Source organism: Hyperoodon ampullatus, assembly GCF_949752795.1.
Source record: "Hyperoodon ampullatus genome assembly, chromosome: 16".
Taxonomy (NCBI): Eukaryota; Metazoa; Chordata; class Mammalia; order Artiodactyla; family Ziphiidae; genus Hyperoodon; species Hyperoodon ampullatus.
The window spans coordinates 59,749,632-59,776,655 of NC_136929.1; the positions used below are offsets into that span (position 1 = coordinate 59,749,632).

Below are 27,024 nucleotides of genomic sequence, written 5' to 3' on the forward strand. Positions count from 1 at the left end.
AAGTTACCCCAAAGGGTTATGGTTTAATCAGCCTGAAGAAAGTTAACTAGGCATATGGTATGGAGGGGGTTCAGAACAGGCTGCCCCAGAAAGTACCACTTTCACATGTGGATTATTTTGAACTGAAAGTAGTCAAGACCCAGCAGACTCAGGAAAAGCTTTTTACCTCCCTATTAACTGCCTAAAAGAAATTAGAAAGCGGCCCTGTACCAGGAAGAGAGCTACTACCCAATATCACTTGTTCTTCTGAGAGACTTACCTGCACCTCCGGCAAACATCTGTTCACCAAACATCTGCTCTTCTCCTCTTCCCATGAATGGCCCTCCTCCATTTGAAGGCCCAGACCCTCATCCCTTTTCTCAGCTCGGGGTGGTATATAAGCCTCAGTTGCCTGGTTGCCTTTTGAGTCTCCTATCTTTGCGGCTCTCCCTTACATAGTAATTAAAATGGTTTTTCTTTTGTTAATCTGTATTTTGCTACAAGGGCGTCTCAGCCAAGAACCTAGAAGAGTAGAAGGGAAACTGTTTTTCCTCCCCTACAGTATGAGCTATTTTACTTAGTCCTCTCCTTTGCAAATGTTAAGATCCTCATTCTTCAAATCCGCTCTGCACTAGGGCACGCTGCCATCACCAGAGGTTCCCTCGGTTCTGAGTTAAAGGAGGGGGAGTTGATTGAGTTGTACTGGAAAACAAACACACTGATTTGTTTACATACTGACCATGGCTGCTTTTGTGACATGACAGAGACCCAGTGGCCCACACAGAGTAAAATATCTACAATTTGGGCCTTTACAGAAAAAGTTTGTCAACCCCTGAATTAAAATGAAACTTTGACTCCTGTTCCTAAACTGGTATGAAAATTTTGCTTTTCAATATCAGCTAATGTTGGTAGATGATGTGATGCCAAAAACAACTTATGGAAGCAACTCTACAGAGGGCCAAACTACTGCTGCTAAATACCAGGGACTCAGCATCTCCAAGGGTGGGTGGGGCCCAGGAATCCAGGTTTTAACACGGTCTCTGGGCGACTCACACGCACGTGCAAGTTTGAGACTCGCTGGGCCCTCTGGTCTAGACTGGTGGTTCTGTCCAGATTCTGCCTCAGTAGGTTTAAAGTGGGGCCAAAGATTCTGCATTTCTAATAAGCTCCTGAGTGATGCTGATGTTGCTGGTCCAAGGGCCTTAGTTTCCTTGCCTGTAAATTGGAGATGATGAAAATCTATATCATTGGGTTGTTGTGAGTACTAAATGAAGTGGTGAACATATATATCCTGCTCCCACCCCTCTCAAGCTGTGTCTGCTTGGTCAAGGTACACAATGTCTTGGTTCTTATAAGCAGGGATAATAATAAAAATACCCACTTCATAATAAGGTTGCGGAAAGGAGTAAATGAGATAATATATGTAAAGTAGCTAGAACGGAGCCTGGAACATAGTAAATGCTGAGTAATGTAAGATACCATTATTATTACTATCATCATTGTTACATAAGCTGACTGATGCAGCTATTCCATCGGCATTAGTTTCCTCTCTATTCCCTCTTACCTGTCCTCTCATCCCTACCCCTCCCTCCAAGTTCTGTTGATTTCTAACATGTCTAATTAGAGAACCTCTTCAGGCTGCTGATTCAGAAATGCCTAAACCCAGTCCAGAGGATGCCACACTAATGGGGACCCTGACCCCATTTGGACCGTGGTATCAGGCCCACTGCCTGCCCACTCCCAGGCTGCCTATGGCAGAGTGACCCAGGGTAACACAGGAAGCGGGCTTGTCCGTCCTTCCCATCTCGTGGGGCACAGACGTTCTCAGGGTTCCTGGACAGTCTTACTTTGTAGCACATTAACCTATGTGGCACCAAGTTTACTTTTCTGAGGACACCATTAGGGACAATATATGGAAAACCTAAGAAGTCGTTTCTCTTTGGCAGCACTGCCCTCCATAACAAAGCAAATGTTCCATGAAGAGCATCTGGATTTTGTTTTGGCTTCTCTTTGCTTCTTTGGGGTTTTAGTGCTGCCAGGAACTGCCTTCCAAGAACTGCTTAGGAAACCTTAATTTCTGGATTCAGGGTGGTGTTTATGGTTACATCTTTGCCTGAAATGACCAAATTAGAGCCAATCCTTTGTACAAGGGTGCACTGGCCACCAGGAGTCCCTATTGGTCCTGTGGCCGCCTTATCTCCGGGCATGCAAAAGACATGGTCACTGGTCATGTGTGCCTTCCACATACGAGAGCAAGACTGAGTGTGAGGTACATTTTCTTCTACAAGCCAGGTATTCAGTCTCTGCCAAACATCACCAGTATCAACAAATCCAGTATAGATTCTATGTATGGATGATGAGCTCCATGGGACCTCAGCTTGTTTTGTTGTGAGAGGATTCTGTCCAAATAAACACACTGCTAGGACCAAGATTCCCAACCAACAGGACCTAGAATAAAAGGAAAAGATCTGGGTTATCTATAGAGAATAAGCAAATGAAACACAAAGTGGGGAGGGATACTAATTAATGATGCTGAGCACCTATTCCTTGCAGGAGCTGTGCTACTTGGAATCATTTAGTTTTCAAGAAAATTTGTGATAAACATATATCCCTCCCTCCCTTCCTCCATCACCTCTATTCGTCCCTCCTTCCTTCTTTCCTCCCTCTCTGAATAATTCAGTCAAAAAAAACATTTGGGGGCTTCCCCGGTGGCACAGTGGTTGAGAGTCCGCCTGCCGATGTAGGGGACACAGGTTCGTGCCCCAGTCCGGGAAGATCCCACATGCCGTGGAGCGGCTGGGCCCGTGAGCCATGGCCGCTGAGCCTGCGCGTTGAGAGTCTGTGCTCCGCAACGGGGGAGGCCACAACAGTGAGAGGCCGTGTACCACAAACAAACAAACAAAAAAACAAACATTTGACAGGACTTCCCTGGTGGTCCAGTGGTTAAGACTCTGCACTTCCACTGCAGGGGGTGTGGGTTCAATCCTTGTTAGGGAAGTTCCACATGCTGCACAGTGTGGCCAAAAAAAAAAAAAAACAACAAAGCCATGTGACAACCTCCCCTCCCCTCCTTTCCCCCCACTTTCCCTTCCCTTGAACGCAGAAGGGGCTGTAGAGGCAGAAGCACAGGGGCTGGGAAGCCAAGGAGGTAGTCACTGTGCTAGGGAGATTGGTCACCTAAGGGGAATTGAGTGGGGAAAAAAAGAAAAAATCTATATTGAGAATAATGGGAGCCAGGTTTCCTGCTGTTTGGAGAAGAGATTTGCAAGTATGGCAAGGGGGAAGGCTAGAAAAAACCCTGGTGTGCTAGACTGGAATTGAAGGTATTGGTGTGAACTCTTTTAGATAGTTAGCTAGCTAGCTATTGAGAGACATACAGTTATATGAGTGTGTGTACATGTATTTAGACACACATATACAGATATAAATGTTTTGTAGATCTAGCCTCTCAGAGGGTCTAGTGGTAATGACATACCAGTAGCAATGAGCACACTTACTGCCTAGATCTTAAGTTTTTAAACACTAAGGAGCGGGGGATTAGAAACAAGATGGTGGAGTAGAAGGCCCTTGAGCTCACCTCAAGGTCTCATGACAACATCAAGAACACAACTAACTGCTGAACAGCCATCAATAAAAGAGACTGGAACCTACTAAAAAAAATATTCTACATCCAAAGACATAAAAAAGAAACCAAATGAGACAGTAGGAGGGGCGCATGTGTGATCTAATCAAATGCTATACCTCCCGGATGAGCAACCTACAAACTGAAGAATAATTATATCACAGAAGTCTTCCCACAGGAGGAAGAGTTCTGAGCCCCATGTCAGGCTCCCCAGCCTGAGGGCCTGGCATGGGGAGGATGAGCCCCCAGAGCATTTGGCTTTGAAGGTCAGTGGGGCTTGATCACAGGAGCTCCACAGGACTGGGGGAAACAGAGACTCTACTCTTGGAGGGTGCACACAAGGTATCATATACACTGGGACCCAGGGCAAAAGCAGTGACTTCACAGGAGTCTGGGCCAGACCTACATGCTGGTCTCAGAGGGGGTTGGGGAGAGGGTGGCCATGGCTCTCTCCGGAGTCATAAAAGCCGGTGGCAGAAATATCGGTGAGTGTTCATCTACTTGAACTCTTGTTGGAGGCAAACATCTTGCTATGGTAATTAGCACCAAGATCTGGCTCCATCCAGAGCCTGTAGGCTCCATCGCCTCAGGCCAAACAACCAACAGGGCGGGAACACAACCTATCCATCAGCAGACAGGCTCCCTAAAGACTTCCGGAGCCCACAGCCACATTTAGACACGCCCCGAGACATGGCCATGCCCATCAGAGAGCCAAGAACCAGCTCCATCCACCAGTGGGCAGGCACTGACCCCTCCCACCAGGAAGCTTGCACAAGTCTCTAGACCAGCCTCATCCACCAGAGGGCAGACACCAGAAGCAAGAAAACTACAATCCAGCAGCCTGTGGAACTGAGTCTGCAAAGGCAAGTCAGAACCCACCCTGGGACCAGCTAGTCATTGGCCCTTAGATGACAAGAGAGGAGTGCACTGCTGGGACATACAGGACATCCCCTACAGACGGCCACTTTTCCAAGTGTTTCTCGAGAAACATAACATTCCACATACATAAAAATACAAATAGAAATTGAGACAAAATGAGATGGCAGAGGAATATGTTTCAGATGAAGGAACAAGATAAAACCCCAGAAGAACAACTAAGTGACATGGAGCTAGACAATCTACCCAAGAAAGAGTTCAGAGTAATGACTGTGAAGATGATCCAAGAACTTGGGAAAAGAATGGATGCACAGAGGGAGAAGTTACAAGAAGTTTTGAACAAAGAGTTAGAAAATATAGAGAGCAACCAAACCGAGTTGAAGAATACAATAACTGAAATGAAAAATACACTAGAAGGAATCAATAGCAGAATAAATGAGGCAGAAGAATGGGTAAGTCAGCTGGAAGACAGAGTGGTGGAAATCATAGCCATGGAACAGAATAAAGAAAAAAGAATGAAAAGAAATGAGGACAATCTAAGAGACCTCTGGGACAATGACAAACACACCAACATTCACATTATAGGGGTCTCAGAAGCAGAAGAGAGAAAGAAAGGGCCTGAGAAAATATTGGAAGAGATAATAGCTGGAAACTTCCCTAACATGGGAAAGGAAACAGTCACCCAAGTCCAGGAAGCACAGAGAGTCCCAAGCAGGATAAACTCAAGGAGCAATACGCTGAGACACAGTAATCAAATTGACAAAAAGATAAAGAGAAAACATTAAAGGCAACAAGGGAAAAGCAACAAATAACATACAAGGGAAACCCATAAGGTTACCAGCTGATTTTTCAGCAGAAAGTCTGCAGGCCAGAAGGGAATGGCATCATATATTTAAAGTGATGAAAGGGGGAAAACCTACAATTAAGAATACTCTACCCGGGCTTCCCTGGTGGCGCAGTGGTTGAGAGTCTGCCTGCCGATGCAGGGGACACGGGTTCGTGCCCCGGTCCAGGGGGATCCCGCATGCCGCGGAGCGGCTGGGCCCATGAGCCATGGCCGCTGGGCCTGCACGTCCGGAGCCTGTGCTCCGCAACGGGAGAGGCCACAACAGTGAGAGGCCCACGTACCGCAAAAAAAGAAAAAAAAAAAGAATACTCTACCCAAGTTAAGACTATCATTCAGATTTGATGGAGAAATCAAAAGCTTCACAGACAAGCTAAAGCTAAAAGAATTCAGCACCACCAAACCAGCTTTACAACAAATGCTAAAGGAACTTCTCTAGGTGGAAAAGGCTGCAACTAGAAACAAGAAAACTAGGAGAAGACCTAAATAGACACTTCTCCAAAGTAGACATACAGATTGCCAACAAACACATGAAAAGATGCTCAACATCACTAATTATTAGAGAAATGAAAATCAAAACCATAATGAGGTATCACCTCACACCAGTCAGAATGGCCATCATCAAAAAATCTAGAAACAATAAATGCTGGAGAAGGTGTGGAGAAAAGGGAACCCTCTTGCACTGTTGGTGGGAATGCAAATTGATACAGCCACTATGGAGAACAGTATGGAGGTTCCTTAAAAAACTAAAAATAGAACTACCATATGACCAAGCAATCCCACTACTGGGCATATACCCTGAGAAAACCATAATTCAAAAAGATACATGTACCACAATGTTCATTGCAGCACTATTTACAATAGCCAGGACACAGAAGCAACCTAAATGTCCATCGACAGATGAATGGCTAAAGAAGATGTGGCACATATATACAATGGAATATTACTCAGCCATAAAAAGGAACGAAATTGAGTTATTTGTAATGAGGTGGATGGACCTAGAGTCTGTGATACAGAGTGAAGTAAGTCAGAAGAGAAAAACAAATATTGTATGCTAACGCACATATATGGAAACTAAAAAAAACGGTACTGATGAACCTAGTGGCAGGGCAGGAATAAAGATGCAGATGTAGAGAACAGACTTGAGGACACAGTGGGGGAAGGAGAAACTGGGACGAAGTGAGAAAGTAGCATTGACATACATACACTACCAAATGGATGGCTAGTGGGAAGCTGCTGCATAACACAGGGAGATCAGCTCAATGCTTTGTGATGACCTAGAGAGGTGGGAGGGAGGCTCAAGACAGAGGGGATATGGGGATATATGTATATGTATAGCTGATTCACTTTGCTGCACAGCAGAAACTAACACAACATTGTAAAGCAATTATACTCCAATAAAGATATAATAAAATTTAAAAAAAGAAAACTATTAAATGGGAAAGCTATCAGTAAAGGCAAACATACAGTAAAGGTAGGAAATCATCCACACACAAATGTGATATATAAACCAGCAATCCTGAGAGAAGAAGAGTACAAATGCAGGATATCTGAAATGCATTTGAAATTGAGAGATCAGCAACTTAAAACAATCATGTACATATAGACTGCTATATCAAAACCTCATGGTAGCCACAAACCAAAAGGCTATAATAGATATACATACAAAAAAGAAAAAGGAACCTAAACACAACACTAAAGATAGACATAAAATCACAAGAGAAGAGAACAAAAGAGGAAAGGAAGAAAAAAGACTTACAAAAACAAATCCAAAACAATTAACAAAATGGCAATAAGAACATACATATTGATAATTACCTTAAATGTAGACAGATTAAATGCTCTATCTCCAAAAGACATAGACTGGATGAATGGATACAAGAACAAGACCTGTATATATGCTCTCTACAAGAGACCGGCTTCAGATCTAGAGACCCACAGAAACTGAAAGTGAGGGTATGGGAAAAGGTATTCCATGCAAATGGAAATCAAAAGAAAGCTGGAGTAGCAATACTCATATCAGACAAAATAGACTTTAAAATAAAAACTGTTACAAGAGACAAAGAAGGACACTGCATAATGATAAAGGGATCAAATCAAGAAGAAGATAACAATTGTAAATCTATGTGCACCCAACATAGGAGCACCTCAATATATAAGGCAAATGTTAACAGACATAAAAGGAGAAATTGACAGTAACACAATAACAGTGGGGGACTTTAACACCCCACTTACATCAGTGGACGTATTATCCAGACAGAAAATCAATAAGGAAACACAGGCCTCAAATGACACATTAGACCAGATGGACTTAATTGGTATTTATAGAGCACTCCGTCCAACAGCAGCAGAATACACATTCTTCTCAAGTGCACATGGAACATTCTCCAGGATAGATCACATGCTGCGCCACAAAGCAATCCTTGGTAAATTTAAGAAAACTGAAATCAAGCATCGCTTCCAAATACAACACTATGAGATTAGAAATCAACTACAAGGGACTTCCCTGGTGGCGCAGTGGCTAGAACTCCACACTCCAGGGGGAGCCTGGGTTTGATTGCTGGTCAGGGAACTAGATCCCACATGCATGCCGCAACTCAGAGTTCACATGCTGCAACTAAGGAGCCCACGAGCTGCAACTAAGAATCCCATGAGCTGCAACTAAGACCTAGTGCAACCAAATAAATAAATAAATATTTTTAAGAAATCAACTACAGAGGGGCTTCGCTGGTGGTGCAGTGGTTGAAAGTCCACCTGCCGATGCAGGGGACACGGGTTCGTGCCCCGGTCTGGGAAGATCCCACATGCCACGGAGTGGCTAGGCCCATGAGCCATGGCCACTGAGGCTGCACATCTGGAGCCTGTGCTCCGCAATGGAGAGGCCACAACAGTGAGAGGCCCACATACCGCAAAAAAAAAAAAAAAAAAAAAGAATAAAAAAAAATCAACTACAGAAAAAACCTGCAAAAAACACCAACATGTGGAGGCTAAACAATATGCTACTAAACAACCAATGGATCGCTAAAGAAGTCAAAGAAGAAACAGAAAAATATCTAGAGACAAATAAAAATGAAAACACGACAATCCAAAACCTACGGGATGCAGCAAAAGCAGTTCCACAAGGGAAGTTTATAGCAACAAAAACTTACCTCAGGAAACAAGAAAAATCTCAAATAAACAACCTAACCTTAAACCTAAAGCAACTAGATAAAGAAGAACAAACAAAACCCAAAGTTAATAGAAGGAAGGAAATCATAAAGATCAGAGCAGAAATAAACAAAATAGAAATGAAGAAAATAATAGCAAAGATCAATGAAACTAAAAGCTGTAGTGAGGTGGATGGACCTAGAGACTGTCAAACAGAGTGATGTAAGTCAGAAAGAGAAGAATAAATACCGTATGCTAACATATATATATGGAATCTAAAAAAAATGGTCATGAAGAACCTAGGGGCAAGACAGGAATAAAGACACAGACCTACTTGAGAATGGACTTGAGGATATGGGGAGGGGGAAGGGTAAGCTGTGACAAAGCGAAAGAGAGGCATGGACATATATACACTACCAAACGTAAGGTAGATAGATAGTGGGAAGCAGCCGCAGAGCACAGGGAGATCAGCTCGGTGCTTTGTGACCACCTAGAGGGGTGGGATAGGGAGGATGGGAGGGAGGGAGACGCAAGAGGGAAGAGATATGGGGACATATGTATATGTATAACTGATTCACTTTGTTATAGAGCAGAAACTAGCACACCATTGTAAAGCAACTATACTCCAATAAAGATGTTAAAAAAAAGAAACTAAAAGCTGATTCTTCGATAAGATAAACAAAATTCATAAACTTTTATCCAGACTAATCAAGAAAAGAAAGGAAGGGGGGGCCCAAATCAATAAAACTAGAAATGAAAAAGGAGAAGTTACAACCAACACCACAGAAATAAAAAGGACCATAAGAGATTACTACAGGCAACTATATGCCAAGAAAATGGATAACCTGGAGAAATGGACAAATTCTTAGAAAGGTACAATCTCCCAAGACTGAACCAGGAAGAAAGAGAAAATATGAACAGACCAATTACAAGTACTAAAATTGAATCTGTGATTGAAAAACTCTCAACAAACAAAAGTCCAGGGCCAGATGGCTTCACAGGCGAATTCTATCAAACATTTAGAGAAGAGTTAACACCCATCCTTCTGAAAGTATTTCAAAAACTTGCAGAGGAAGGAACACTTCTAAACTCACTCTATGAGGCCACGATCACCCTTATACCAACACCAGACAAAGATACCACAAAAAAAGAAAATTACAGGCCAATATCACTGATGAACATAGACACAAAAAACCTCAACAAAATACTACTGAACCAAATCCAATGATACATTGAAAGGATCGTATACCATGATCAAGTGGCATTTATCCCAGAGATGCAAAGATTTTTCAATATCTGCAAATCAATCAGTGTGATATATCACATTAACAAATTGAAGAATAAAAATCATATGATCATCTTAATAGATGCAGAAAAAGCTCCTTATAAAGTTCAATATCCATTTATGATAAAAAAACTCTCCAGAAAGTGGGCATAGATGGAACCTACCTCAACACAATAAAGGCCATATATGACAAACCCACAGCTAACATCATACTCAATGGTGAAAAGCTGAAAGCATTCTCTCAAAAATCAGAAACAAGACAAGGATGTCCACTCTTGCCACTTTTATTTAACATAGTTTTGGAAGTCCTAGCCACAGCAATCAGAGAAGAAAAAGAAATAAGAGGAATCCAGATTGGAAAAGAAGAAGTAAAACTGTCACAGTTTGCAGTTGACATGATACTACACATAGAAAACCTAAACACATTACCAGAAAACTACTAGAGCTCAACAATGAATTCGATAAAGTTGCATGATACAAGATTAATACACAAATCTGTTGCATTTCAATACATTAGCAACAAAAGATTAGAAAGAGAAATTAACAAAACAATCCCATGTACCACTGCATCAAAAAGAACAAAATACCTAGGAATAAACCTATTTAAGGAGGCAAAAGACCTGTACCCCAAAAGCTATAAGATACTGATGAAAGAAACTGAAGATGACACAAATGGAAAGATATACAATGTTCTTGGATTGGAAGAATCAATATTGTCAAAATGACTATACTACCCAAGGCAATCTGCAGATTCAATGCAATCCTTATCAAATTACCAATGGCACTTTTCATAGAACTAGAACAAAAAAGTTTTTTAATTTGTATGGAAACACAAAAGACCCTGAATAGCCACAGCAATCGTGAGAGAGAAAAATGGAGCTGGAGGAATCAGGCTCCCTGACTTCACACTATATTACAAAGCTATGGTAATCAAAACAGTATGGTACTGGCACAAAAACAGGAATATAGATCAATGGTACAGGATAGAAAGCCCAGAAATAAACCCACACACCTATGGTCAATGAATCTACGACAAATGGGACAAGAATATACAATGGAGAAAAGACAGTCTCTTCAGTAAGTGGTAATGGGAAAACTGGACAGCTACATGTAAAAGAATGAAATTAGAACATTCTCTAATACCATACCATACCACAAAAACAAACTCAAAATGGATTAAAGACCTGACTGTAAAACTAGATACTATAAAACTCCTAGAAGAAGGGCTTCCCTGGTGGTGCAGTGGTTAAGAATCCGCCTGCCAATGCAGGGAACATGGGTTCCATCCCTGGCCCGGGAGGATCCCACATGCCACGGAGCAACTAAGCCCGTGTGCCACAACTACTGAGCCTGCAGTCTAGAGCCCATGAGCCACAACCACTGAGTCCGCATGTCACAACTACTGAAGCCCACACACCTACAGCCTATGCTCTGCAACAAGAGAAGCCACGACAATGAGAAGCCTGCACACCGCAATGAAGAGTAGCCCCTGCTTGCCACAAATAGAGAAAGCCTGTACACAGCAATGAAGACCCAACACAGCCAAAAATAAAAACAAATAAAGTAATTAATAAAAAAAAAAACTCCTAGAAGAAAACATAGGCAGAACACTCTTTGACATAAATCACAGCAATATCTTTTTGGATCCATCTCCTAGAGTAATGGAAATAAAAACAAAAATAAACCAATGGGACCTAATTAAACTTAAAAGCTTTTGCATAGCAAAGGAAACCATAAACAAAACAAAAAGACAACCTACAGAATGGGAGAAAATATTTGGAAACGATGCAACCAACAAGGGATTAATCTCCAAAATATACAAACAGCTCATACAGATCAATATCAAAAAAACAAACAAACAACCCAATCAAAAAATGGGCAGAAGATCTAAATAGACATCTCCAAAAAAGACATACAGATGGCCAAAAGGCACATGAAAAGATGTTCAACATCACTAACTATTAGAGAAATGCAAATCAAAACTACAATTAGGTATCACCGGGCAGAATGGCCATCATCAAAAAGTCTACAAATAATAAATGCTGGAGAGGGTGTGGAGAAAAAGGAACTCTCTTACAGTGTTGGTGGGAATGTAAATTGATACAGCCACTATGGAGAACAGTACGGATGTTCCTTAAAAAACTAAAAACAGAGCTACCACATGATCCTGCAATCCCACTCCTGGGCATATACTCGGAGAAAACCATAATTTGAAAAGATATTTGCACCCCAGTGATCACAGCAGCACTGTTTACAAGACATGGAAGCAACCTAAATGTCCATCGACAGATGAATGAATAAAGAAGGTGTGGTGTGTATATATATATATATATATATATATATATATATACATATATATATAATGGAATATTACTCAGCCATAAAAAAAGAATGAAATAATGTCATTTGCTGCAACATGTATGGACCTAGAGATTCACTTCATACTAAGTGAAGTAAGCCAGACAGAGAAAAACAAATATCATATGATACGGCTTATATGTGGAACCTAAAAAAAAATGATACAAATGAGTTTATATACAAAACAGAAACAGACCCACAGACATAGAAAACAAACTTTTGGTTACCAAAGGGGAAAGAGGAGGGGGAGGGATAAACTGGGAGATTGGGATTGACATACGCACACTACTATATATGAAACAGATAACCAACAAGGACCTACTGTTTAGCACGGGGAACTATACTTGATATCTTGTAAAAACCTATAATGGAAGAGAATGTTAAAAAAAAACAGAAGAATATATAACTGAATCACTTTACTGTACACCTGAAACTAACACAACATTGTAAATCAACTATATTTCAATAAAAAATTTTAAAACAACAACAACACTAAGAGGAACCAGGGCTACTTGGGGGAATGGTTGATTCCAGGTCTGGGGCAGGGAAGGAACATGATGAGCCTGGAGCATCTTGTTGCACCAGAATGTAAGAAAATGCTCAAAGAATGATAGGGTCACATCAAAAGAACAAAGGAGTCAACTTGTAGGGGATTTTATCAGCCAAATGTGGGACAATTTGAGGATTAAAATAAATAACAGATTACAAACCACTGAATTAAATAGGAATTCACAAATCCATACTGATATACATGAATAAATGAATGAATGAGGAAGAGGGAAAAGCTCTTCCTTATAGTAGAATGACAACTACTACATGTAGAAGAAATGATGGAAACAGAAAATCACAATCGGACAACCATCACGATGGTAGTTAATTCATGTGGGAATCACCAATAGATGTCAAAGTTGGTGCATGCGGGTTTAACATATATAGGGTATTGGCATAGTTTTGGGAGTATCTCCCCACAAAATACTTATAAATTACAAAGGGAAAAATAATGACTTTATGGTGTAGAAAACTGACAGGCACTAACTTGCCAGATGATTGAGGCTGGCATCACCAGGGGTGGGATGAGTTAACACAGAGTTGCTTCCTGAGGTCATCCATGGAAAACAGCACAGCATCTTCTGCAGCATTCCCACCTGCGTCTGGCTGTGAGGAAACCTCAGAATGACTCTCGTTGACAGAAATCTTACAGAATGAAACGCTTGTACCCTTTAAAACTGTTAATGTTGTGAAACAGAGGGAAAGACTGAGGAAAATGTTCCAGGTTGAAGGAAACTAACAAGATGCAAAACTCAGTGATTCTGGATGGGATGCTGAACCAGAAAGGAAAATGACACGTTGAAACATTTTTTGAAATTTGAAAGGGCCTGTGGGTTGAACAGTAGTGTCCGATCGATGGTGATTTCTTGTTTTGGATGGATGAATTAGCATGAGTTAGAGTCCTTATTTGGGGGCAGGGTGGAATTGAGTATACTGTCTTTAACCTGCTCTCAAATGATTCATAAAAAAGAATGAGGGGGAGTGGTGTGCAAAGGTAAGAGAGAGAGAAAGAATTATAAAATATAGTGTAAATGTGGTAAAATGTTGAAAACTGAAAATTTGGGGTGAAGATATGGGAGCTCTTTGTACTGACAAGAGGTGAAGTAACAGGCAAAGGATCCATGATTGGTGGGTAATTTAGTAATATGTACAAATTTTGAGAAAAATATAACTTACCAAAAACTGACCAAGAAGAAATAGACAGTTTGAGTAGTCCTTTAACCAATAAAGAAACTGAATTAGTAGTGAAATATTTTTCCATTTAGAAGACACTAGGTTCAAATGGCTTTTCCAAGAGAATTTTAATAAACGTTCAAGGAACAAATGATTCCAATCTTACACAACTTCTTCCTGAGGAAAGAAAAATAGGAAACACTACCCAACTCATTTAAGAGGTTGCCCTAATCAAGACATCAAAACCAAAGAGACCATGGTAAATTACACACTAAGCTCACTCATGAACACAGATTCAAAAATCTTAATAGGATATTAGCAAATTTAATCCAGCAATGAATAAAAAAATAACCCATAATGACCAAGATGGGTCTACCAAAGGAACACAAGGCTGGTTTAACATTAAGCAATCTTTTAGTATAATTCACCACATTAATTGATTAAGGGAGAAAAAGTATAGGATCATATTATTAGATGCAGAGAATGCATTTGATAAAACTCAACATCCATTCATGATAATAATTCTCAGCAAGACACTAGAGAAAGGACCTTTCTTAAGCTGATTAGAGGCATCTACCATGAGCATTTAATGAAGTTCAATATCTGATTAAAAAAAAAGAAATAGAAGTGAATTTGCATAATATGATAAAGGACAGCTAACAAAAGCCTACAGCAAAAACCATAGTTTAAAGTTTAACATTAAAATAGTTTCCTCTAAAATCAGGAACAAGAAAAGATGCCTATGCCTTTATCTCTACTCAACATTTCCCTAGCAATTCTAAAGTGCAGTAAGACAAGAAAATGATATAAAAGGTTTGAAAATTAGAAAGATACAAATAAAATTTTCATTATTTATAGATAATATAGGTTCAGTCTAGAAAACAAAAGAAACTAAAAATAAATATTAGAATTAATAAAATTTAGCAAGATTGCTTAATATAAGATTAATATATAAAAATCACTTGCATTTCTATATATTAGGCACAAATACATACAAATACAATTTTTAAAAAGATGTTATTTATAATAGCAACAAAACATAAGATTAAATCATAAAATATATGCAGAATCTTTGTGGAGAAAAATTTTAACACCTTTTGAAAAACCCAATATACAAAGTTAACACAGATACACCATGTTCAGGGATGGGAAGCCTCTATATCTCAGACTGATTTATAAATACAACGCACTTCCAATCAACATGTCAGAGGAACTTTTTGAGGAATGTGACACTATGATTCTAAAACTTACATGGAAGATTAAAGGGTCAAGAATAACCAAGAGGTACTTCCCTGGTGGTCCAGTGGTTAAGACTCCACACTCCCAATGCAGGGGGCCTGGGTTTAATCCCTGGTTGGGGAACTAGATCCTGCATGCATGCTGCAACTAATAAGAGTCCACACACCACAGCTAAGAAGTCCGCATGCCGCAACTAAGAAGCCCGCATGCCACAACTAAAGATCTCACATGTTGTAATGAAGATCCTGCATGCCACAACTAAGACCCGGCACAGCCTAAATAAATATTTTTTTAAAACATTAAAAAAGAGAGAGAGAATAGGGCTTCCCTGGTGGCGCAGTGGTTGAGAGTCCGCCTGCCGATGAAGGGGACATGGGTTCGTGCCCCGGTCCTGGAAGATCCCACATGCCGCAAAGCGGCTGGGCCCGTGAGCCATGGCCGCTGAGCCTGCGCGTCCAGAGCCTGTGCTCCGCAACGGGAGAGGCCACAACAGTGAGAGGCCCGCGTACCACAAAAAAAAAAAAAAAAAGAGAGAGAGAGAGAATAACCAAGATTTTCCTGAAGAAAATAAGGTGTTTTGGGCGGGTGGTAAGGGGGCAGAGGTGTAATCAACCAATGATATACAATACAGAACCCAGAAACAGGCTCATGTGTATATGGAAATCTGATACATGACAGAGGTGACATTGTCGATCAATGAGAAAAGAGTGCTGGGATAACTGATTATCCAAGTGGGAAAAAAACTGGATCCCTACCTTACATCATACACAAAAATAAATTCTAGATGAATGAGGATACAAATATAAAAGGAAAAACTTATGGCTTTTAGAGGAAATATAAAAGTTTTTTTTTTTTAAATGGAGGTATAACTGACAGAAAAATTTTAAAACATTTATAACCTTGGGTAGAAAATGCTTTTTAAAAAGATACAAAACCCATTTAAGAAAATTATTTGTATATTTAGCACATTAAAATAAAGAACTATGCACTGAAAACATCATTAAGTGAAAAAGCAAGTGACAAATGGGGAGAAGATATTTACCGTACACATACCCAACTGAGAATGAATATCCAGGATGTATAAAAAATGCTTACAAATGAATAAGAAATAACTACCAAATAGAAAATGGTTAACAGGTATTTCATAGAGAGGACACATGTATAGCCAATCTATCTAAGTAGAAATCAGGGGGAATCACAACCACAAGATATCATTTTATGCCAACCAGACTGGTAAACATTAAAAGTTTGACAATACCAAGAATTAGTGGGGATATAAAGCTATGTAAATTGGCCCAATCTCTCTGGAAAACTTTTCAGCATTATCGGGGAAACTTGACAACAACAACTCAAGAACTCTACTAAGTGTAGTTCCTAAAGAAACTCTTCCATATGAACATAAGGAACGTATACAAAAATGTTTAAAGCAGCATTGCTTGTAATAGCAAAAAGCTGGAGATAGTGCAAATGTCTTTTGACTCAAATATGGATAAATAAATTGTGGCATATAGCTACAATGAAATACTATACAGTAGTGACAATTAATGAACCACAGTCATACCCATCAACACTGAAAATTCTCTCTTTAATCCTTTACAAAATAATGTACTTTCATAATGTTGGCTTTTGCTTTCAGAGTCTCGGAGCAGTTTTTGTGCCTCACTATTTTTAAGTATTTCAAGTTGTGATAGCGCAAGTTGGTGATGGAAAACAGGCTCTGAGTCACTGGTGGAGGGAGGGGCTTCATTTTGAGTCATGCCTAGGACTCGTATAAAATAATAAATTGCACTGGGCACAAATCCACAATGTCAGGTACTTCTCAGATTTTCCAGGGGCCACTTCCTCCTATCTTCAATTTTCCCACAACTACAGTTCTACCTCTTAACGTCTTCAGGTGTTTAATAAGAAGCAGAACGTTCCTGTGGTGGTCTCTGAAACTAAGTTCCCCAGGACTGGACAATCTTTGAGGATAACAACAATCTGGACTGCCCAGCTCTCACCCCGTTCGTCTCCCAAATTCTCCAAGACCTTGACCACGACAGATTGGGCAGGTTTCCATTTCAATTCTCCTTCGCTCTCTGACCAAAACTCTCATGTATGCGAAGCCCTCATCACCCTGAGAGTCTGCGCAACTTGGGACTTCGAGCCAAGACATCCTCAAGCGACCAGATTTCAGCAAAACCTACGAACACAGTCAAATACAAGTGTCAAACGATTTATTGTGCTGTGTTTCCTACCCACACGGTCGCCGCCAGACGAGCAGCCCTGGGTCGCCTCATCCACGCCTCGCCATGACGTCACACAGGGCGCCGGGAAATGGCCGCCGGGGCTCCTACGTCATTCGGTCGCGCAGAGTTGGCCGTACCTGTACAGTGATTGGGGGGAGGCGAGAAGTGAGGGAGCTGGGGCAAAGATCATGCAGGACAGCGAGAGGTTTCCTGGGCAGCAGAGGCCGCTGGGCTGGCGATGAAAGAAGCAGGGCAGATGCAAAATCTGGAGAGCGAGGCGGCCGGACGGTCAGTCAGCACCCAGACTGGCAGCATGACCGGTGAGTGCCCCGACTCCTCCCGCCACTCGCCTTTCGCTCTCCTCTGTGCGACTCCCGCCGTTTCACTCTGGGTTCCCTGCCTGGCCGTCTTCGCCTGCGTTTCTGCTCCTGGGTGTCCCATCCCCGACCTGGGCGCGTCCCCACGTCGGTCACCGGAATCCCTTGGCCCGGCTGCGCTGGCTTTTGAAGTTGCGCTCACTACTCCCCTTTACTTTTCCTCCCAGGACCTGGAGCTGGGATCGACGAGCCTGCAAATTCCCCAAACTGTGTTTTTTATTCGATTTCAAAATTAACCGCACGCGACGCTTTCCTATATTTCAACTGCTTTTCCTTCTAAGGTCACTGTATTTTTAGGTCTGAGTTCTAACCACTGCCCTTGTTGCAACGCTTCATCACAGTCCAAAGTAAAGGTTGCTCCATGATGATCTCAGATGCAAGGACTTTTCATAACTTCTTTGGGATTGTTCCCATAGCTACGTGTATCAGCTGTACTATTTTTTTCTGCTGGGTGAAAGAGGGCCCAACTTTGGAAAGTGCTGGAAGACGTTGCCGGCAAGGAGGTTGAAATCAGCCTCCTGATAAGAAAGTGCTTTGATTCTCTTGCACACGAATCCTTTTTCTCTGCCTCCTGCTAAAACAGCTGAGCTAAGGCTGCAGCACCCAAGTGGCATTGAGCTTAGTTCTTATTTTCATCATTAGTAAAATGTTAAAGTGTTTGCCCTCTCTTTTGCAGGTGAAATACCAAGGCTTTCTAAAGTCAACCTTTTCACTCTGCTCAGTCTCTGGATGGAGCTCTTCCCAGCAGTCAAAAATCAAAGACAAAAGTCTCAGGTATAATTTGTTTCCTTGGACAGTTTTTCCCCTTAGACAAGCGGTGGTCTAAAATTTGATTTTATTGCTCTAGTTTCGGCCACACTTAAACTCAACAAGGCTTCAAATTTGCAAAATACCTTCATGGTTTAGTGTGATACTTGTAATTCATAGCTGTGATAGTTTCTCTTTCCAGTCTAAAAGTAGAATACGTAGTTACCCTCTCAGACTGCCATCTGTATTTTCTTTGGTCAGGTGTCTATTAAGGTCTTTGGCCCATTTTTTAATCAGGTTGTTTGTTTTCTTACTGTTGAGTTTTAAGAGTTCTTTATATATTTTGGAGAACAGTCTTTTATCAGATGTGTCTTTTATGAATATTTTCTCCTAGTCTGTGACTTGTCTTCTCATTCTCCCGACATTGTCCTTTGCAGAGAAGTTTTTAATTTTAAAGAAGTCCAGCTTATCATTGATTTCTTTCATGCATCATGCCTTTCGTGTTGTAATTAAAAAGTCATCGCCATACTTAAGATCACCTAGGTTTTCTCCTATGGTTATCTTCTAGGAGTGTTATAGTTTTGTATTTTACATTTAGGTCTATGATGCATTTTGAGTTAATTTTTGTGAAGGGTGTAAGGTCTGTGTGTAGATAGGGAATTCACTTTTCAGGATACAATGATATCTCTTGGAGTAGTTTTCTCCCAATACCTATGTAAAATGTTTTATAAATAATAAAACATTATTTAAAATGTTATGCATTTTTATTCCCTATTTTTAAACCACTCCCTTAACCCCCACCCTGGCTCCACATATTATTAATGGCTTTGAGAAAGTTCTTCATTTTCTTCATGGATTTTGAAGTCCTTTATTCTTCCTAGTTATTAACAGCTTAGTATTATTTTATGAAAGTAGAAGACTTCTAAGCTGTTGGGTTTTTTTTTTTTTTTTGGTTTGGTTTGGTTTTTGCTGATGAAATTTCTCTTGAAGAGACAGATTAGAAGCAAATGTTTAGAGATTTAAGCCTTTTAAAAGTGCATTTAAAAAGCTGGGCTTGGGCTTCCCTGATGGCTCAGTGGTTGAGAGTCCGCCTGCCGGTGCAGGGGACGCGGGTTTGTGCCCCGGTCCGGGAGGATCCCACATACCGCGGAGCGACTGGGCCCGTGAGCCATGGCCGCTGGGCCTGCGCGTCCGGAGCCTGTGCTCCGCAACGGGAGGGGCCCCGGCAGTGAGAGGCCCGCGTACCGCAAAAAAAAAAAAAAGCTGGGCTTTGCAGTGGAGTGTTATTCAACCACGGGAAAGAAAGACATCCTGCCATTTGCAGCACTGTAAATGGACCTTGAGCACGTTATGCTAAATGAGATAAGTCAGACAGAGAAAGACAAGTACTGTATGATCTCACTTATATGTAGAATCTAGAAAAGCCAAACTCAGAGAGAGTAAAATGCTGGTTACCATGAGCTGCGGCAGGGGGGACAGGGACAGATGTTGTTTAAGGGTACAAACTTATGAGTAGTAAGTAAGCCCTGGAGGTCTAATGCACAGTGAAGTGAATGTAGAAAACAATATTGTATTATAATCATCAAACATGCTAAGAGATAGAGGTGCTAATTATTATTATTGTTATTATTTTATTATTATTATTTTTTGGCTGCACCGGATCTTAGTTGCGGCATGTGGACTTGCTGGTTGTGGCATGCGAACTCTTAGTTGCGGCATGTGGGATCTAGTTCCCTGACCAGGGATTGAACCTGGGTCCCCTGCATTGAGAGCATGGAGTCTTACCCACTGGACCACCAGCGAAGTCCCTAGAGGTGCTAATTATTGCTACAATGGCAATCATATTACAATATATAAATGTATCAAATTAATGTATTATACACCTTAATTTTGCACAATGTTATATGTCAAGTATATTTCAGTTAAAAATAAATTAATTAGGGCTTCCCTGGTGGCGCAGTGGTTGAGAGTCTGCCTGCCGATGCAGGGGACACGCGTTCGTGCCCCGGTCCGCGAAGATCCCACATGCCGCGGGGCGGCTGGGCCCGTGAGCCATGGCCGCTGAGCCTGCGCATCCGGAGCCTGTGCTCCGCAACGGGAGAGGCCACAACAGTGAGAGGCCCGCGTACAGCTAAATAAATAAATAAATAAATAAATAAAAAGCTGGGCTTTTTACAAATTGAGTAATAATTTTGAAGAACCTTTTTTAGTATCAAGATTTGGTCTCATTTTAATTCATTCACACACCACACACACACACACACACACACATCCCAAGAATACATCCTGTTCTTTTTCAGCAGAGGCACATTAAATTAAATAAATAATTGCACTATTAATTGCACATGATGTTCATAAAGTTGATTAAGATCTTTTTCCTATTAAGAGAAGAAAAATGTCCTTTAAGCTAAAGTAATAAATTTGTTTCACTTAAATTATTTATCCTGCTTTTGCTATACAAATTAAGTCACAGAAACTCTAAGACTTCAATACAAGTACAATTTCACAAGTACTTGTATTGAAACATTGCTTTTGACACTTTACAAACCTTTGTCTTTTTAAAAATAAAATATTTTTATGTGTTATGAAAGTAATTCATGTTTATTATTATTATTATTATTTTTGTGGTATGCGGGCCTCTCACTGTTGTGGCCTCTCCCATTGCGGAGCACAGGCTCCGGATGCGCAGGCTCAGCGGCCATGGCTCACGGGCCCAGCCGCTCCATGGCATGTGGGACCTTCCCGGACTGGGGCACGAACCTGTGTCCCCTGCATCGGCAGGCAGACTCTCAACCACTGCGCCACCAGGGAAACCCCATGTTTATTATTTATAAAATTGACAGAAGAAAAAAAAATCCCTCATAATTCCACCACCTAGAGACTACTAACATTTTCGTGTTGTTTCTCAATCTTTTTTCTCTATTTCCTTTACTCATTTGATATCATTTGATTCTGGATCCTGCCCTTTTCACTTAACATAGGAAAATCCTCATGCTGTAATACTATCATAAACACTGGAGTGGCAACTTAGTCTAATGCTTTGGGAGTAGCCAGTGGTTTCGCAGTTAGCTTGCCTGGGTTCAAATCCTGTCTCCATCTCTTACTAGTTGTGTAACCTTGCGTGAGTTACTTTACCTTTTTCTGTGTCATCTTCCTCATCTGTAAAATGGAGTGTTACTGGTGCATACTACATGGAACTTTTATTGAAAAATGAATGACTTAATATTTGTAAAGGTCTTAGATAGTGCTTGGCATATACTATGTACTTTATGTGTTTGTTATTTTTATTTTATTTTTAAATTCAGTTTATTTAAACTAAATTTTTTTTTTAATTCACCAATTTCTCCCACCCCCACCCTTATCTTTGTCAACCACCATTCTGTTCTCTGTGTCTGTGAACTTGGGGGTTTTTGTTTGTTTGTTTTTAGATCCCACATATAAGACAGATCATATGGTATTTGTCTTTCTCTGTCTGACTTACTTCACTTAGCATAATGCTCTTGAGATCCCTTTGTGTTGTTCCAGATGGCAAGATTTCATTGTTTTATGGCTAGATAATATTCCACTGTGTATGTATATATATGCCACAATTTCTTTATCCATCCATCTGTTGATGGACACTTAGGTTGTTTTCATATTTTGGCTTTTGTAAGTAAATGATGCTTCAGTGAACATTGGGAGTGCATATGTCTCAAGTCAGTGTTTTCATCTTTGGATAAATAGCCAGAAGTGAAATTGCTGGATCATATTGTAGTTCTATTTTTAATTTTTAGAGGACCCTCCATACTGTTCTCCATAGTGGCTGCACCAACTTACACTCTCACCAACAGTGCCTGACAGCTCCCTTTTCAGCACACCCTAACCCCAATACTTGTTACTTCTAGTCTTTTTGATAATAGCCATTCTGACAGGTGTGAGGTGATATCTCACTGTGGTTCTGATTTGCATTTCCCTGATGATTAATGATGTAGAGTATCTTTTTGTGTACCTGTTGGCCATCTGTATATCTTCTTTGGAAAAATGTCTATTCAGGTCTTCTGCCCATTTTTTAATTGGATTTGTTGGTTTTTTGCTATTGAGTTGTATGAGTTCTTTATATATTGGGGATATTAGCCTTTTGTCAGATATGTGATTTGCAAATACTTTCTCCCATTCAGTAGGTTGCCTTTTCGTTTTCTTGATGGCTTCTTTTGCTGTGCAGAAGCTTTTTAATATGTATTTTTTTTTTTTTTTTTTTTTTTTTTGCTGTACGCGGGCCTCTCACTGCTGTGGCCTCTCCCGTTGCGGAGCACAGGCTCCGGACACACAGGCTCCGCGGCCATGGCTCGCGGGCCCAGCCGCTCCGCGGCATGTGGGATCTTCCAGGATCGGGGCACGAACCCGTGTCCCCTGCATCGGCAGGCGGACTCTCAACCACTGCGCCACCAGGGAAGCCCGAAGCTTTTTAGTTTGTTGTATTCCCAGTTGTTTATTTTTGCTTTTGTTGCTTTTGCCCTTGGTGTCAAATTCAAAAAATTGCCAAAATCTATGTCAAGGAGCTTACCACCTGTTTTCTTCTAGGAATTTTATGGTTTTTATTATCATTTTATTGTCCTCTTAATGATTGCATAACAGTCCATTGTAGCAATGTAACATGTTTATTCCCTTATTATTGGACATTTAAATTGTCTGTCATTTTTACCAGCCTTATGGAATTATTAACTTCAACCACTTCAGAATATAACTACTATGTGAGTTTTCTATGTTGTCAAATATTTACAGTGTATGAATGTGCCTTGAGGATTGTCCAGCAAGTTATATATTGAGTATAAAGGGTAAGAATTTTTAATAATCCAGTCTAAAACTAGATAAATGAGTAGGAGAGAAACTATTTATGAGACTTCTGAGGAAAAAAAATGTAAGTACTTAAAAGTTTTGAAATAGAAATCAAGTACTGTTGAACATGGCTGTCATTTAAAAATAGTTCTCTCTCCTACTGGTTTATAGTTTTAAATTTCAGTTAAGTAAGACTTACCTAAATTGCCTGAATGTTACTTTAGTAAGAATTAGAATAACTGCATTGTTCCCTCATATTTCTCTGCACATCACATATTTGTCTTTCTCTCCCAGCTCTTCCCATTGTGTCCTCTGGTGTTGTATCTTATCTTTATGCTAAAAGACCTCACATACTTTTCCAGAACGGAAGTAATATAGGATAACAGTGAAGACAATGGATTTGGGGCTCAGATCCTTGCTTACCCATTTATTAGTTATGTAACCATGGTTGAGATATTTAATCTCTATCCACAGTTTCTTCATCTGCAAAATGGGAATAATCATAGCTACTTTTGTAAAGTTGTAAAGATTACATGAGGTAATTTAGGGCCTGATACATGGCCAACACTCAGTAAATGTTAGGTATTATTATTATTATCATACATATAATCAGCATCACCACTACTACCATCCACACCCCCATAATTACATTACCAACATAATTACTTCCTCCACTTCCTGTTCTACTTGAACAGAAACCTCATTCCCAGAACATGGCTTTTCTTGTAAATTTCTTAGAGGTTACTCCTTTTCTAGCATCCAGCCCTTGTTTCAGAAAACTAAGAGGTCAGCATACACTGAGTTTGTCATTCCCACTTTCAAACTTTCTTTGATTTATTGCATATCCCACCTACTTTGGGGCTCACAGGATTCTGTTATTTCATTCTGTCATCTACTTACCTCATAATCACTTTCCTGTGTCCGTAAATCATAAGCTCTGTAAGAGCTGCATCCTGAGCAACTGGGTTTATGGCTGGCACATAGAAAGGGTTCAATAAATATTTGTTGAATTAATAAATGAAAAATAAATCTAAGAAAATTTGTGTTCAAAAACTGGTTGCATGGATGGATGGATGGATGAACAAATTTATCCCCTGGTTCAAAACTTTCTACTTCAAGTTTTACTTTTAGAGGAGACTTATGGACATTCCTATATTAGTGTCAACAAAGCTCATGGCTTAAAACAACACAAATGTATATTCTTACAGTTCTATAGGTCAGAAGTCTAAAATGGGTCTCACTAGACTAAAATCAAAATGGTGCCAGGGCTGCATTCCTTCTATAGACTCTCAGGGAGAATCTGTTTCCTTGCCTTTTCCAGCTTCTAGAAGCTGCCCACTTTCCTTAGCTTGTGAACCTCTTCTTCCACCTTCAATGCCAGCAATGGCGGGAGGAGGCTTTTTCATGTTGCATCCCTCTAGCACTGACTCTCCTGCCTCCCTCTTTCACTTATAGGACCCTTGTGATTACAATTGTAGTGTGATTACATTGCCCAGATAATCCAGGACAACCTCCCCATCTCAAGATGATTAGCAACTTTAATTCCGTATGCAACCTTGCCATGTAACATAACATAGCCACAGGCTCCAGGGATTGGGACCGGGAGGTCTTTGGGGGTCCATTATTCTGCCTACCACAATCCATAGTTCATATCCTTGCTACATAGTTCTTCACCTTCCCAATGCCAGGTAATTTACCTCTATTCCCCTTTAGTCCTTCTTAGCCATGGCCACACTAGGACTTTTCCATTGCTCAAAACTGCCCCAACTCTGAAACCTTAAACTACAGAATTTTATTTTCAGTTCTTCTGTATTTTGGAAAAGTATTCAGGGGCCAGATTATAAAAGCCTTATTTACTAGGTTGAGTAGTCTGAACTTGAACCTGAACAAAGCAGGAAGTCAATACAGAGTTTCATCGAGGAAAAAAATAAATGGCCACAGCCAAAGAAACCAGTCTTTAAATAGGAAATATTGAATTAATCACATCTTATGTACTAATCGTTTTTTCCCCCCTTAATCTGCGTTTAATTAGGAAAGGGAGGAAGGAAAGCATGGACCCTTCGGAGATAATGAAGAGATGGCCAGAGTATCTACTGACAAAAAACAGGTGAATTTTTATGATTTAAAAAAAAGACATAGGCTCATAATAACAAAGCAAAAGAAATGGTATAAAGTAGAATAAAAGTCTCTTTTATACTCAAGTTCCCCATTCCCACTTCCAAGAGAGTTTTTGTATCCTCTTTTAAAAATCATACATTTGCAAGACTATACATGTCTCTCCAAAGGTTGGGGGTGGTGAGGGAGAACAGGTGGGATTATGTATTCTGTAATATGTTCCTACATCTTGCTCTTTCTTAAAATTTTTCAAATTTAACTCTTCTCACCTTCCCATATTAGTTTACATAGATGTGTTGAGAAACACTCTTCATGTTCTTTCAAACTCCAACACATCCTGCCGGTCTTGCCAAGAATGCAAGGCCCTAACTGTTCTTTACCTAGGCCACTTCTCAAGAGTTGTGTTTGCCACAAGCAACCTTGAGGGTTGAGATACTGTCTCCCTCTGGGACACAGAGCAGGTTTGCTCACTATTTGCAATAAAACACAACAGATTCCTGAGCTCAGTGTTCCTCTCCTGTAACACAACCCGCTTCATGTCCAGGAATCCATATGGACCCATCTGCATGACCCCTTGTGGGACTTGGGGGCAAGGGAACCATCACAAACATGACGCTCACATGGCTTGCTGTGCTGTGAACCATAAAGTCTTTTGTTTCTGACCCAGGAGTTTCATGTCTTCTGCTAGCATCCATGAAACAGTAACAGGCTAATTTACTAGCTTGTAAGTAGGGTAAAATCAAAACCCAAACCTGGCAAGATGAACCTTGTTCTTTTTAATATTGCATAGTATTTCCTTGCTATTTTAATCTTTTGAGTTTTCCAGAGAGATTCTGATTCATTGGGTGTGAAGTGGAGACATGTATATTTTGCAAAAAGTTACCTTGATGATTCTGATGTACATTCCTGGAGATTTCCTGATTATTTCTGAGAGTGAGTCTCTAAAATGCCCAACAAGAATATAGAAATAATTTATTTTAGAATAGTTAGATGTTTTTAATGATAAGAAAGGCAAAAGGGAAAAGAGTCGTGAATTGCCATTTAAGTAAATGTACTAGTTCATTTACAAAGCAGACTGTCCTCTTTTGCCTATGTTTTAATGTAAAACTCTGTGACTAGGATAACATAGACACTTGCCAAGATGTTAGTGAAGTGAAGCAAAATCAGGATCCAGAACAGTGATTCACTGCAAAGATTCAGTCTTCTGGGAGTTGGAGTAAGTGGAAGTATCGAAATGGAATGCAACTTAGGCTTTTATTGGTTTTGTTTTGTTTTCAGTTTGGGATGGAAAAATCTTGGTCTCAAACTTGATATTTTGGCCTTAACTAGAAACAAAATGGAAAAAAAAACCCACGATATTTTCTGAAGTGAAAAGGACTCTAGACAAAAAAGTGATAAACTTGGCCTAAAAGATTGTTCCAATAAAAAAATAAATTGTTGAGTATGTTTCCCATTTTTTAGGAATAATTTTTTTTAAGTCTTTTGTGGTCAGGGTTTCTGGCTTTATTTCTGACTGCATAACTACTTAGAAAATCTAAAGCTAAAATCATTTAATTGCAGCCATTTCCATTGGTCACAATTGGTTCATTTAAATAAAATGAGCTCTAGTCTACTGAGATCTTTTGATAAGGCCTCATCAGTGGTAATTTTTTAAAAAGCTTGCTGGAAGT

The 27,024-nt window shown here is 40.2% G+C and overlaps 1 protein-coding gene across 1 annotated transcript in view; it reads left to right on the top strand.

Moving 5' to 3' along the window:
- Window positions 1-17,538: 17,538 nt before the first annotated feature.
- The window catches only part of CDADC1 (cytidine and dCMP deaminase domain containing 1), a gene marked incomplete at both ends in the record, with an annotated part of 37,906 nt that continues 28,420 nt past the window's right edge, over window positions 17,539-27,024 (top strand). The window contains 3 exons of the mRNA XM_079721557.1: window positions 17,539-17,620; window positions 18,354-18,451; window positions 25,272-25,346. Of these exons, the coding sequence (XP_079577683.1) occupies window positions 17,539-17,620; window positions 18,354-18,451; window positions 25,272-25,346 (255 nt within the window). The remainder of the gene's footprint in view (window positions 17,621-18,353; window positions 18,452-25,271; window positions 25,347-27,024) is intronic.